We start from the raw sequence: 14,539 nt of genomic DNA, 5'->3' as shown, positions 1-14,539 counted from the left end.
AGCATTTCTACTGCTCTGTGGCGGTTTAAGTTACGTGCCTGCTCTTATCGTAAGAAACCACAAATTTAACAACTTATAATAATAATAATAATAATAATAATAATAATAATAATAATAATAATGCATTTTATTTATAGGCGCCTTTCAGGTCACCTTACAATAAACAATTAAAAACAAAACAATAATAATAAAACAGCAATGGCAGTAACAATAAACAACAATGAAACATTTACAAATTAGAACAATAAAGACAACAATGACAGTAATAATAAACAACAATGAAACATTTACAAATTAGAACAATAAAAACAACAATGACAGTAATAATAAACAACACTAACAGAATTATGCACAGTTCAGATCACCCAAAAAAGAAACAAAATGACCAAAAAAGACACAAAATGACCAAAAAAGCCACAAAATGACTAAAAAAGACACAAAATGACTAAAAAAAGACACAAAAATGACCACAAAATGACCCAAAAAGACACAAAATGACCAAAAAAGACACAACATTATTTTAAAAAAGACAAAATGACCAAAAAAAGGTAACAAAATGACCAAAAAAGACACAAATTGACCACAAAATGACCCAAAAAGACACAAAATGACAAAAAAAGACACAAAATTATTTTAAAAAAGACACAAAATGACAAAAAAAGACACAAATTAACCACAAAATGACCAGAAAAGACACAAAATGACCAAAAAAGACACAAAATTATTTTAAAAAAGACACAAAATGACCAAAAAAGACACAAATTGACCACAAAATGACCAAAAAAGACACAAAATGACCAAAAAAGACACAAAATTATTTTAAAAAAGACACAAAATGACCAAAAAAGACACAAATTGACCACAAAATGACTAAAAAAGACACAAAATTAGTTTAAAAAAGACACAAAATGACCAAAAAACAAACACAAAATGACAAAAAAAAAAGACATTAAGTGACCAAAAAGACTAAAACACATTAAGACATGAACACTTTAACACAGTGGAGACTCCCAGAAATCATCTCGCGACCCCAATTGGGGTCCCGACCCCAAGGTTGAGAATAGCTGGTCTAAACAGGTGTTAGTGTTGTTAGAGAGCGGATGTACTGAGGGAGTTTGGTCCAGAGTCGAGGGGCAGAGCAGCTAAAAGAAGCTAAAAAAGCTAAAACTTATTGTCGTTTCTAACTGTTTCTAGCTTCTGTTACCGAAGATAAGGTGTACTGAACCATCTCCGCCGTGTAGAGGCTCTGGCTGGTTTGGTCAGGTGGAGCAACCCTCCCACCTACTGGAGGAGCCGCGCCAGAACTCCAGCTTTAGCCGCAGGATTTAGCAAAGCCCCGTCAGGAGCAGCGTGCAGCTGACTACAGCATTGTTCCAGGTGACAGGCTAACATTAGCAATGAGTGCTGCCATGAACTTTAGAAACTGCGGCTCTGTGCTGGTGACCGGAGCCAGCCGAGGCCTCGGGCTGCAGATGGTCGACAGCCTGGCCACAGGAGGCTTCTCCCCCGGCAAGATTATAGCCACGAGCCGAAACCCCGCGAGCACGCAGGTAAACATGAACACCTGCACATAGTAGCTTTCAAGCTAGCTATCCTGTAGCCACATAACATGTGGTGCTTTTTTAATGTCGTTGTTTTAGAGAGGGCAGTCTCTAAAACAGTGTCTCTAGTGGTGGAAAGTAAGTAAGTACATTTACTCAAGTACTGTACTTAAGTACAATTTCAAGGTACTTGTACTTTACTTGAGTATTTCAATTTCATGTAACTTTTTACTTCTACTTCACTACATTTAGCTGACAGCTTTAGTTACTTTTCAGGTTGAGATTTAACGCAAAAAATGTGATTAATTTAGAGTGATTAGACTCATAACAGTATATTAAGTAGTTTAAATGAGCCCTGGCTTAAGAAAATTAAAAGGCTGTTTACATAAAAGCATCAATAATAATAATGTAATAATATATTTGGAATATATAAAACAGTCTAAGTGGGTCTATTTTGCATAACAAGTACTTTTACAGTACTCTACATTTTTAGCCAAATATTGTACTTTTTTCTTCACTACATTGAGCTGACAGCTTTAGTTACTTTACAGGTCTAGATTTAACATAACATACAGGAGCATCTCAATAAATTAGAATATGATGGAAAAGTTTATTTCCAGTAGTTCAAGTCAAATAACCCCAACCAAGTATTGAGTCATATAGATGGACATACTTTTCAGAGGCCAACATTTCCATATTAAACATACTTTTTAAAATTGGTCTTTTGTAATATTCTTTTTTTTTGACACACTGAATTTTAGGTCTTAATTAAATGTAAGCCATAATCATTATAATTAGAATAAATTAAATTAATTTAGACATGAAATGTTTCATTCTCTGTGTAATTGATCTGTATAATGTGTCATTTCAACTTTTTGAATTGAATTACTGACATAAATGAACTTTTCTATGATATTCTAATTCATTGAGATGCACCTGTATATGTTAAATAAGACTTTTTAAAAAATTAAATCTTATAACAGTATATTAAGGTGTTAAATGAGCCCTGTCTTTACAAAATTAGGACACTGCTTACATAAATGCATCAATACTAAAACTCTAATAATATATAAAACAGTCTGACTGGGTCCGTTCTGCATTATGAGTACTTTTACTTTTGATACTTTAAGTACATTTTGATGCTGATGCTTTTGTACTTTTACTTCAGTAAGTTTTGAATGCAGGACTTTTACTTGTAATGGAGTAATTTCAAAGTGTGGTATTAGTACTTTTACTTAAGTAAAGGGCCTGAATACTTTTTCCACCACTGATAACGGGTACACACATTAAAAAAGGTTAAAGTACCCAGAAGGCGCCATTGTTACTAGTCCCAGTTATCAATGGCATGATGTGCTTTTACCTGCAGAAACTTCAGGAACTGGCAGACAATCATCCCTGCATCCACATCATCACTCTGGGTGAGAGAGAACAGCTGTACAATGGTTGGAGTGTAAACACAACACATTATATAGAACATTTATAATTGTGTAACATAAACACTTTGCAACACAAGGGTATATGTTAAATTAATGTCTCTATGTAATTGTTCATGTGATTATATATATGTATTAACCACCAAGAAACAAACACGTTTATTTAGTTGTACTGTGAGTGTCTTGTTTGTTTGTGGTGTGTATATATATATATATATATATATATATATGTACACACTACCGGTCAAAAGTTTAAGAACACACCAACTTTTCCAGAATTTAATTGAAAATTATGCAGTTTAATGTCTCAGTGTACTCTGAAATGAATGCACATTTGTAACATTTAAAATTCTTCATTGAGCATGATAGTGTTTTGAAAGTAAAAAAAAGATTCAAAAATCACATTTTATGTTGGACTAAAGGACTAAAAAAAGACACAAAATGACCAAAAAAAGACACCAAAAGACACAAAATGACTAAAAAAAGACACAAAATGACAAAAAAAAGACACCAAAAGACACAAAATGACTAAAAAAAGACACAAAATGACAAAAAAAGACACAAAAAGACACAAAAAGACACAAAATGACTTACAAAGACATGAAAAGAATTCAAAAATGGACAAAATAGCCCAAGACTCCATAGAGTTAAGTTGTTAACCCATTTCTTGTTCTCTGAAAAAGGCCTACTTGTATAATTCTGAAATGTACATTATTTTTCAGTTTTGGTTAAGCTTACCTTTTTTTATTTACCTCTGGCAGTTCACCACTTACCTTTGGACCCTTTCAAGCTGTTCATTTGACTTGAACTGCTTGAATTTCAATAAAAAACTGGAAAAATTGGGGTGTTCTGAAACTTTTGACCGGTAGTGTATATGTATGTGTATATATATGTATATATAATATATGTATATATATGTGTATATATATATTATATATATGTGTATATGTATATATATATATATATATATATGTCATGGAAAAATTATTAGATCATTGTTTTCTTTAATTTCTTGTTCATTTTATTGCCTGGTACAACTAAAGGTTTAATTTAAGAGCTGATATCTAGCCTTGTTTTTGTTTTTATGGTTTTCTTGATGATAACCAAAATCATTATCAAGAAAACCATGGAAAATGGCGAGATATTAGCTCTTGATTTAAATTCTTATGCTATTTTTGTTGTTATCATTATATTTGTCCAAACAAATGTACCTTTAGTTGTGCCAGGCATTAAAATGAACAAGTAGTTGTGCTACTAATGCCTGTTTAAATTAAAAAAATATGAAAGTATCATACACCAGGCATGGAGTTAAACTGAAAACATATCATGATTTATTAATTTATTCGTTTTCAGAGTGTGTTTTCCATTCAACCCTTGGTAATTTTCAGTGTTTCTGTGTCCCTTGACTAGATGTATTGGACCAGGAGAGTATAGAGAAGTGTGTGGAGGAGGTGGACCAGCTGGTCCAAGAAGAGGGTCTGAACTGCCTGATCAACAACGCAGGGATTAATGTGGTGGCCGACTTTCATACTGTCACTGCAGAGAAGATGATAGAAAACTTTCACACTAATGCTGTGGCCCCTCTAATGATCACCAAGGTAATGCTTATTATGCTCTTATGCTATGATTATTAGTGGTGTCAACAATAATCGATTCGGCGATGCATCGCAATGCGGGGCATGCACGATTCAGCATCGATGCGGCAAAGTGCCATAATCGATTATAAAAGTTGTGGGGGACAGGGTGGGAATTCCCCACACTCTGGCCTTGATGCCCTGTGAAAAAATGTTCAATTTACGGCCAAGGTGTCCTTTGCGCCCCTGTCAAAGTTCCAGTAAACACAACGCTAACCCGACCCACTCCCAGTCCTTCGAGACAGGTGTGCATCAACACATGGCTCATTGAATATTCTAATGAGCCATGTGTTGATGCAGCACAGGTAAGCTAGCAGGACAAGCTGTTTTGATATGTTGTGACTGAAGTATGTGGTAGTATTTGACAGAACTTAACATTTACGTTTTTATAGAAAGTACTATTGATAGGTCATTACCATTGTATTTGCCTATTTAAAGTCGACTCGTTAACGTTACATTTTTGCGTCATGAAAACTAGCGATAGCTAGCTAGTTGGGGTAGCGCTAACGTCTTCCCTACCTCAGGAACAAGGGCTCGACATTATGCTGATGTAAATTTCACCTCAGCAGGTTCCTTTTTATGGCAGGAGGAGGCATTTCTCTTTCTTTACTCTTAGATGAACTCAGGCAGGAGATTCATTTTGCCATCTTTTCAAAATATAGCCATTAAAATCTATTGTTATTAGGCCTATCTGACTGCTTGTATTGCCTCATGACTGATGAAAAATGTCCCTTGTTGTGTGCAGTATAATTGTGATGCATCGTAGAATCGAATTGAATCGAATCGTTACCTGGTGAATCGTAATCGAATTGAATTGTGAGGGCAGTGCCAATGCACACCCCTAATGGTTATAGATTCTGTGCTTCCTGTTGACTTGGATGGTGAGGATCAGCTTTCAATGACACAAAAACAACCCTCACTTTACCAGAAAGGGAAAATAAAAAATAAAAGAAGCTCTACTTCTGTTTTCTTCAGACACCAGGAGCAGAAGCAGTGAGGGGTTACTGAATACAGCGAACTAAAACAAAAGGATGTCCTTGATGGACAGACTTAACAAAAACCCCATCGCCCAGGGCAGACTGCATTTCATAAATATTAATTGAAAGTCTGGTTTCAATTGGGCCCAGAGTACAGGGTGAACTACAGACGCTGATCCATAACACACTGATTGCTCCCACTGAAGGACTCTCTGTGACTGTTAGTGTGGCTCCGTCTAGTTTTACTTGAAACGAACACTTCAATTATGGAGCGTGAGGATGTAGCTGACGCGTGTCTTAAGCCGAAAAAATCCCACAGTTTCTTTCTTATGGTTTATTGAAAACCTTTCGTTTGAGCATTACAAACAATAAACTGCAGTAATCCAAAATAATAATAATTATGAGCACGGTCAAAAACTAGTGTGCTCTCCTCGTCTCCATAATCCTAATTAAAACAAAGTAAGCAATTATGACGTTATTATGACACGTCTCAGCCAATAAGAAGAGTGCAATTCCTACGAACCAATAGGCATTCCTACAACTTCAATAAAGAACTATGAACTATGAAATACAAATCTGAATTATTTATCAGCTTCTCTACAATGTACAAAATGGCTCTAACAGTAACTATAAGCAGCCTTATTGTGTAAAGATGAAGCAGTTAATTTCTCTTGTATCGGTAAGACAAAAGAAGCAAGGTGAAAATGGAGAAGTGTGATATTTTTCACTATTGTTTTCCATTTTAAAGACTAAATAATGAATGGATTAATCTAGACCAGCGGTTCTCAACCTTGGGGTCGGGACCCCAATTGAGGTCGCAAGATGATTTCTGGGGGTCGCCAAATCATTTTGGAAGTCAGCTCTGTCTCCACTGTGTTAAAGTGTTCATGTGTTTTAATCTTTTTGGGCACTTAATGTTTTTTTGCTCATTTTGTGTCTTTTTTTGCTCATTTTGTGTCTTTTTTTTTTTTGATCATTTTGTTTCTTTTTGGGGTCATTTTGTGTCTTTTTTTTGGTCAATTTGTGTCTTTTTGGGGTCATTTTGTGTCTTTTTTTTGGTCATTTTATTTCTTTTCTGGGTGATCTGAAACCCAGTCAGTGTCTGGGAATGGCTGATAAAAAAAACTGTTTAAGTCCTTGAAGTGCAATAGAGTGTGTGTGTGTATATATAGATGGGTGACAAATTAAAGGAAAAATCTGTTATCTGTTGAACTCTCGGGGGGGGGGGGGGATTAGCACAATTCTTCCACAAGGTATTCTCTCATTTATATATGCAACCGTCATTTAATCAGGTCATCTAATTAAAGATCAAGAGAGATCTGATTACAGCCAATAGAAAGAAAAACAAACAAAGCCAGACATGACAAAAGGACATGAACTGTAGCATCAGGACATCACAGACGTCACCAAATAGATTTCAAGATGGAAGTTTACATCATTTGGTTTTATGGAGATGGTTGTGGAGAGCATTGGTCTTTACGTTGGTCCAAAGTCTTCCATATCTGGGTTAAGACCTGGTGACTGTAAAGGCTGCAGCACTTTATTCACATTCTATTTATTCTCACTTCACCATTCAGTGAGGATAAAAGCCCTGGTGCAGGGAAGCTTCCACATGTATTATTTTTTCCTCTTGTATCCACATTTTCTCTTTACATTGTCCCCCAAATGTATCTCAATTTAGAACTTTTCTGTAAGTTCGACATGCTGCCACCAGAGGGAACTATTGCTCTACCTCCTCACAGATTGAACTTTGTTCAATGTGTTTTACTGAGTGGGAAGGTTCCAGAGTTTGCCCCAAATACAAGATTTGATAATTAAATAGTTTCTAAAATGTGAATGTCTAGATTGTGGCTCTGTGGTCTCCTTATTAAATATACTTTATACAAGTTGTTATTGATATTTGTAACACTTTACAATAACCATCATTTATAAATGGTAAACAGATAGTTTGTTAATGTTTAATCATAATTTATAAACCGTATATAGGCCATTTAGAATGGTAAATACATAATTTATTAATGTTTAACTAACTAAATCATTTATAAATGGCAAAAAGATGGTATATTAACGTAGGTTTATAGTTACTTTACCATTAACAAACAATTAAATTATAATTAAAAGTGTATTAATAGTTTTAGTTGCACTCATTTCAACATTTTTAACACCATATTAAACATTTTTTTTAAATGATTCATATAACTTTAAGAAATTGTTTTTTTTTTTAAGATTAAATATGTATAGCACTTTGTTAATGTTAATAATTGGTTTATAAACCATCTATAAACATTTGGTTGGTTATTGTAAAGTGTTACCTTGATATTTTATATTGTTTGCAGTGTCATTTATATTATTAAAATTATTAAATGTATTAACGTTATTATTAACTACCTTTTTAATCACAAGCACCATGTGAATTGATTGAAGCTCTGATGTAATATTGGTTACGTCTTCCATCCCAACATACTGGTTGTACCTCTATGAAACCCCTGATCAGTAGATGTGTTTTTTCATATGTACACTACCGGTCAAAAGTTTTAGAACACCCCAATTTTTTCAGTTTTTTATTGAGAATCAAGCTTGTTTTTTATTGAAAATCAAGCAAATCAACAGCTTGAAAGGGTACAAAGGTAAGTGGTGAAGTGCCAGAGGTAAATAAAAAAAGGTAAAATATAATGTACATTTCAAAATTATACAAGTAGGCCTTTTAACAGGGAACAAGAAATGGGTTAACAACTTAACTCTATGGAGTCTTGGGCTATTTTGTCCATTTTTGAATTCTTTTTATGTCTTTGTAAGTCATTTTGTGTCTTTTTTTTTGGTCATTTTGTGTCTTTTTTTTAGTCATTTTGTGTCTTTTGGTGTCTTTTTTGTAATTTTGTGTCTTTTTTTAGTAATTTTGTGTCTTTTGGTGTCTTTTTGGTCATTTTGTGTCTTTTTTTGGTCATTTTGTGTATTTTTTGGGTCATTTTGTGTCTTTTTTTAGTCCTTTAGTCCAACATAAAATGTGATTTTTAATCTTTTTTTTACTTTCAAAACACTATCATGCTCAATAAAGAATTTTAAATGTTGCAAATGTACATTAATTTCAGAGTACACTGAGACATTAAACTGCATCATTTTCAATTAAATTCTGGAAAAGTTGGTGTGTTCTAAAACTTTTGACCAATAGTGTATATATATTTTTTTCTGACTCTACCAGGCCTTTCTACCTCTGTTGAAGCGAGCTGCATCTAGAGGAGCAGGCGGTGCAGGGAGCATGGGCATCCAGAGGGCAGCAGTCATCAACATGACCTCTCTCCTCGGGTCTGTGGAGCTCAACTGGGGGGAACGGGCCAACACCTTTAAATGGTACCCCTACAGGACATCCAAGGTATTGCTGCCATTAGATTCATATATTTGCTTTATACAAATGGATCAAAGATAAAGCAGTCTTTAAAGTATGATTTGGAACATTCCCGCATTAAAATATCTAAAAGTGATTTTGTTGATTTACGTATTTACATTATTCTAAATGTTTCCAACAGTGTTTTAACCCACAAAACTTTTTTTTTATTTTACTCAAAGTGTCATTCAAGGTATTTAATGTGTTTAATTTAGTTCCCTGTCAAAGGTATCAATGGCGTCATATAACCTTTACCCCCTCTAGTTGTTTTAACACAGGATGCCACCAGACACCAGAGGATATTTAAAAAAAGTTATTGTTAATCACACAATATCAACAATGTTTTCAACTTTTTTTTTGTCATTTTGACTTTTCATGTTTTCATCTTTTTTGTCATTCTGACTTTTTTCATGATTTCCATTTTTTTTGTCATTTTGACTTTTCATGATGTCAACTTTTTTGTCTTGACTTTTTTCATGATTTCAATTTTTTGTCATTTTGACTTTTTTATCATGATTTCAACTTTTTTTTTCATGATTTCCATTTTTTCCATACAGTAATACAGAATATTTTTTCTGCCATGCAGCATATTTGTTTTCATGCACACACATGTTGTGTTCACCTAGCATTTGTGGTATCAACAAATACAATTTCATGATTTCAACTTTTTTTCATAAGTTAAATTATTTTGTCATTTTGACTTTTTTCATGATTTCAACTTTTTTGTCATTTTGACTTTTTATGATTTCAACTTTTTTGTCATTTTGACTTTTTTTTATCATGATTTCAACTTTTTTTTCATGATTTCCACTTTTTTGTCATTTTGACTTTTTTCATGATTTCAACTTTTTTTCATGATTTCAACTTTTTTGTCATTTTGACTTTTTTCATGATTTCAACTTTTTTTTCATGATTTCAACTTTTTTGTCATTTTGACTTTTTTCATGATGTCAACTTTTTTTCATGATTTCAATTTTTTATCATGATTTCAACTTTTTTTTTATTATCATGATTTCAACTTTTTTTCATGATTTCAACTTTTTTGTCATTTTGACTTTTTTCATGATTTCCATTTTTTCCATACAGTAATACAGAATATTTTTTCTGCCATGCAGCATATTTGTTTGCAGACACATTTTCACATCTCAGTGATTTTAGGATGTATTATGTGGGTATTGTATTTCTGACTTGGTTAATGGAATTAAAAAGTAATGAGCACTCTTTTGAGTAAACATTTTGCAGCAATGAATTTTTGGATGAATGTGAAATATCAGCAGCACCTTCAGACTGCCTGTAGTGTGTTCAGGGTCTGTGCTTCTCTTCTCAGACTGCCCTCAACATGGTGAGTCGCTGCATGGCTGTAGACCTGGAGCCGGAGGGGATTCTCTGTATGGCGATACACCCCGGCTGGGTCCGCACTGACATGGGGGGGTCCGAGGTAAGGTCTGCTCTGTTCCACTCGCAGTCTCAAAACCAAAACCAAACATGCACATTTTCCCTCTTACCTGTAGTGCTGAGTATCAATTTAAATAGTTGGGACAGCGAAGGAAGTGTGCATCTACTCACAGATGAGAGGCTCGTGCCTTTGACAACACAAGATGTAAATTAGGCATCCACAATATTTCGTTTTTTTTCTTTCTTCTTTTCAGCAGATGCCAACATTGTACAATTACCTGCTTTTAATGGTTGTAACCAATAATTTCACATTTTTGTCTTTTAAAAAGATCAAAAACTGAAGTTTATGCACACCTCAGTGTAAGTAAGGCTTAGATAAAGTGACAAAAGATGGATTATTTAGTATTCTACAGGTATGACCTCACAAAACATGACTGACATTTCTATTAACGTACAAAAAAACAAAATGGAGATCAAATGATGTATTTTTTTTTCAGTAAAGAACATAAAAAAACTTAAAGTATAAACATTAAAATATATACACTACTGGTCAAAAGTTTTAGAACACACCAACTTTTCCAGAATTTAATTGAAAATGATGCAGTTTAATGTCTCAGTGTACTCTGAAATTAATGCACATTTGCAACATTTAAAATTCTTTATTGAGCATGATAGTGTTTTGAAAGTAAAAAAAAGATTCAAAATCACATTTTATGTTGGACTAAAGGACTAAAAAAAGGACACAAAAAGACACCAAAAGACACAAAATAACTAAAAAAAAGACACAAAATGACCAAAAAAAGACACAAAATGACTTTCAAAGACATGAAAAGAATTCAAAAATGAACAAAATAGCCCAAGACTCCATAGAGTTAAGTTGTTAACCCATTTCTTGTTCCCTGAAAAAGGCCTACTTGTATAATTCTGAAATGTACATTATCTTTCAGTTTTGGTTAAGCTTACCTTTTTTTATTTACCTCTGGCAGTTCACCACTTACCTTTGTACCCTTTCAAGCTGTTCATTTGACTTGAACTGCTTGAATTTCAATAAAAAACTGGAAAAATTGGGGTGTTCTAAAACTTTTGACCGGTAGTGTAACTCGTACCCTTTTGGAGTGTTAAGATGTTACACTTGTGAGGTCATTTTAAGCAATTTGGTTTTGTATTTAGAAGCTGTAATTTCATTATGGGAGTAACATTCAATTTCCCATTATTGGCCGATCATTTATGTTTACATTAGGGATGCACAATTTATATCGGTAAAAATAAATATTGTCCTCAGCTGAGCTGTAACTGTAGCTACCTCAGGTAATATGGCTTACCTTACAGTAGATGCACATTTCCTTTTGTGGGTGGATATTTTTGTCAGGTGGAGGAAAAAAAGAATTCCTATGCGAAACTGCGTACAACAAGATCTGTGGATTATTTTAAGGACCTGGGCCATGAGCCATTGGTTATCCTGCTGTCTAGTTCCAATATAGTCGAGAGAAGCAGACGTCTCTGTGGCCAATAACTCTAAAACTCACACAGTAGCACTGTAGGTAAGAGACAAAATATGTCCTTTTGATTTTGCTTTGAACTGTTCCTTTTAAAGCAGTAGTTCTCAACCTTTTTGAGTCGCGACCCCCAAATTTAACATGCATGTTGTCCGCGACCCCCACTCACTGAACAGAAATATGCACAGTTCAGATCACCCAAAAAAGAAACAAAATGACCAAAAAAGACACAAAATGGCCAGAAAAGACACAGAATGACTAAAAAATACACAAAAATTACCAAAAAAAGGTAACAAAATGACCAAAAAAGACACAAATTGACCACAAAATGACCAAAAAAGACACAAAATGACCAAAAAAGACACAAAATGACCAAAAAAAGGTAACAAAATGACCAAAAAAGACACAAATTGACCACAAAATTACCAGAAAAGACACAAAATGACCAAAAAAGACACAAAATGACTAAAAAAAGACACAAAATGACTAAAAAAAGACACAAAAATGACCAAAAAAAGGTAACAAAATTACCAAAAAAGACACAAATTGACCACAAAATTACCAAAAAAGACACAAAATGACCAAAAAAAAGACACAAAAATGACCAAAAAAAGGTAACAAAATTACCAAAAAAAGACACAAATTGACCACAAAATGACCAAAAAAAGACACAAAATGACCAAAAAAGACACACAATTATTTTAAAAAAAGACACACAATTATTTTAAAAAAGACACCAAATGACCAAAAAAAAGACACAAATTGACCAAAAAAAGACACAAAATGACCAAAAAAGACACACAATTATTTTAAAAAAGACACAAAATGACCAAAAAAACAACCACAAAATGACCCCAAGGTTGAGAACAGCTGCTTTAAAGCATACCAAGTCGTGAAAAAAACATGTCCTGATTGGCATATATAGAGGTCATTGTTAGACATTTTTAAGAAAAGTGTGTCTGAATCTCATTTTTCGTCTCTCTCCAGGCTCCGCTGAGCTCCGAGGAGAGCGTTGCTTCCGTCTTGTCTGTGATTGGTGGACTTACTGAAAAGGATCATGGGTCATTTCTGAACTATACAGGCGAGACTTTGCCTTGGTGACCTCGTTTAGAAGCACTACTAGCGTAGTTTGTTCAGTTTTTCAACTATGCAAAGAGTGCAGTGACTAAATAGTGCACCGTGTTCTAGTAGAAATTGTGTTCCACAATCAGTTAATAATTGGGGGATTATTTTAAAATAATTGATGATAAAAGTACTGTAGATGGTGTACCGTTTGCTGTAGCTTATCTTTTAAGCTCTATAAGGTGCACATAGTACACTTTTAGGTATTTTCATTCCTTCATACTTCTAACACGACACACAGAAGTTATCTAAGCTGTTCCAATGTAAACTTTAGCAAAGTGAATTATCTGCTGTTGCACTTTTCCGCATCTTGCATTGCAAGATTCAAATTTAGTATTTTTATGCAGTAAACTGTACTCTAGTTACTGTAGTTACCATATGTACACTAGATTTTGCTGCTACTTGAAGTTAAAATAGAAATGTGAACTATATTTGAGACTGTTACTGTTTTGAGCATTTCATTTCAGCATTATTGTTGTAGAACTTTAATAAAAGTTTGAATTTCCATGATTGTGTCTTCTTGTAGAAAAGGTTAATAATAATAATAATAATAATAATAGCCATGCAGTAGCTTTAGTCATGAAATCTGATTATAAGATGATTCTATAAGGGTATTGTTAGAATATATGCGTCTTTGTACACTGTAAAAAAAACAACTGTTGTTTTTACGGTAAAAGGCCGGCAGCTGTGGTTTCCAGAACTTTACCGTAATAAATACGGTGCAACTTTTTCCAATATTACGGTAAAAGGATATTAGCACTGTTGATTTCACATTAAAGATTGCCATTTTATTGCATATTTTACCGTAAAAAATAAAGAGTTTTTCCATCAAAAGAAACGCTGTTTTGCAATATGACTGACGAGAAAGATTTATAAATGCTTAATAAATTAAAGATATCATTAAATATTACAGTATATTTCTGTTAGAGATATGGTGTTTAGTTCATTTAGTTAAAAATGATGGCTTGTATATATATTACAGTATATTTTTGCTACAATCACGGTGCCAGTGTATTTTACAGTGAAGTAATGTATTTTAAAAAAACTGTAAAAAAAAAAATACAGTTTTGGCTGATATATACATTCACGATGTTTCATTGTTACTTAAACTGAATTAACTCATTTATCATTTTACGGTCTTTTACTGTCATGGTTTAGCAGTTTTTCACTGTAATATCTACAGACATTTTTTTACAGTGTAAGGTTTGAGGTGATGTCAAACAAGGAAGTTTGGTCAAATGTTTTTCTTCCTCATTCTTTGCACTCCCAGCAGGGTGACTTGACATAATGTTCTTATTGTTGAAGACCTTTTCAGCTACATTTCCTTTTGTGTGTGTGTGCATTTGAGCAGCCAGTCCAGTAACATAATAGGTGATGAGTCTGCAAGATAATGGCAACAATGCAAAGCTTACAAGGTACACTACTGGTCAAAAGTTTTAGAACACACCAACTTTTCCAGAATTGAATTGAAAATGATGCAGTTTAATGTCTCAGTGTACTCTGAAATGAATGCACATTTGCAACATTTAAAATTCTTTATTGAGCATGATAGTGTTTTG

At 33.5% G+C, this 14,539-nt stretch overlaps 1 protein-coding gene across 2 annotated transcripts; it reads left to right on the top strand.

The window, feature by feature from the left end:
* The first annotated feature begins 1,168 nt into the window (after positions 1-1,168).
* Positions 1,169-13,484, top strand: si:dkey-12e7.4 (uncharacterized protein LOC558132 homolog). 2 transcript variants are annotated; one of them, XR_009394545.1, is made up of 7 exons: positions 1,169-1,550; positions 2,908-2,959; positions 4,385-4,572; positions 8,785-8,955; positions 10,295-10,405; positions 12,846-13,122; positions 13,163-13,484. XR_009394545.1 is itself a non-coding variant. In XM_059335176.1 (6 exons), exons 1-6 carry the CDS (start codon positions 1,398-1,400, stop codon positions 12,957-12,959), a joined length of 789 nt encoding a protein of 262 aa, XP_059191159.1. In that variant the 5' UTR covers positions 1,169-1,397; the 3' UTR covers positions 12,960-13,484. The 2 variants fall into 2 exon arrangements, 1 of the variants encoding a protein (XP_059191159.1); XM_059335176.1 differs by having other exon boundaries at positions 12,846-13,484.
* Positions 13,485-14,539: the final 1,055 nt, after the last annotated feature.

The sequence above is a fragment of the Centropristis striata genome, chromosome 6 (genome assembly GCF_030273125.1).
Source record: "Centropristis striata isolate RG_2023a ecotype Rhode Island chromosome 6, C.striata_1.0, whole genome shotgun sequence".
In the NCBI taxonomy this organism is placed as follows: domain Eukaryota; kingdom Metazoa; phylum Chordata; class Actinopteri; order Perciformes; family Serranidae; genus Centropristis; species Centropristis striata.
The sequence above is the reverse complement of the archived record's forward strand: the minus strand, read 5'-3'. Positions and strand labels throughout refer to the sequence as shown.

Bases quoted from the DNA above. Each gene is read 5' to 3' on its own strand.
- si:dkey-12e7.4 (XM_059335176.1), top strand. From the start codon at position 1,398: ATGAGTGCTGCCATGAACTTTAGAAACTGCGGCTCTGTGCTGGTGACC. The intron at 1,551-2,907 runs GTAAACATGAAC...TTTTACCTGCAG, and splicing joins GAAACCCCGCGAGCACGCAG to AAACTTCAGGAACTGGCAGA. The intron at 4,573-8,784 runs GTAATGCTTATT...TGACTCTACCAG, and splicing joins CCCCTCTAATGATCACCAAG to GCCTTTCTACCTCTGTTGAA.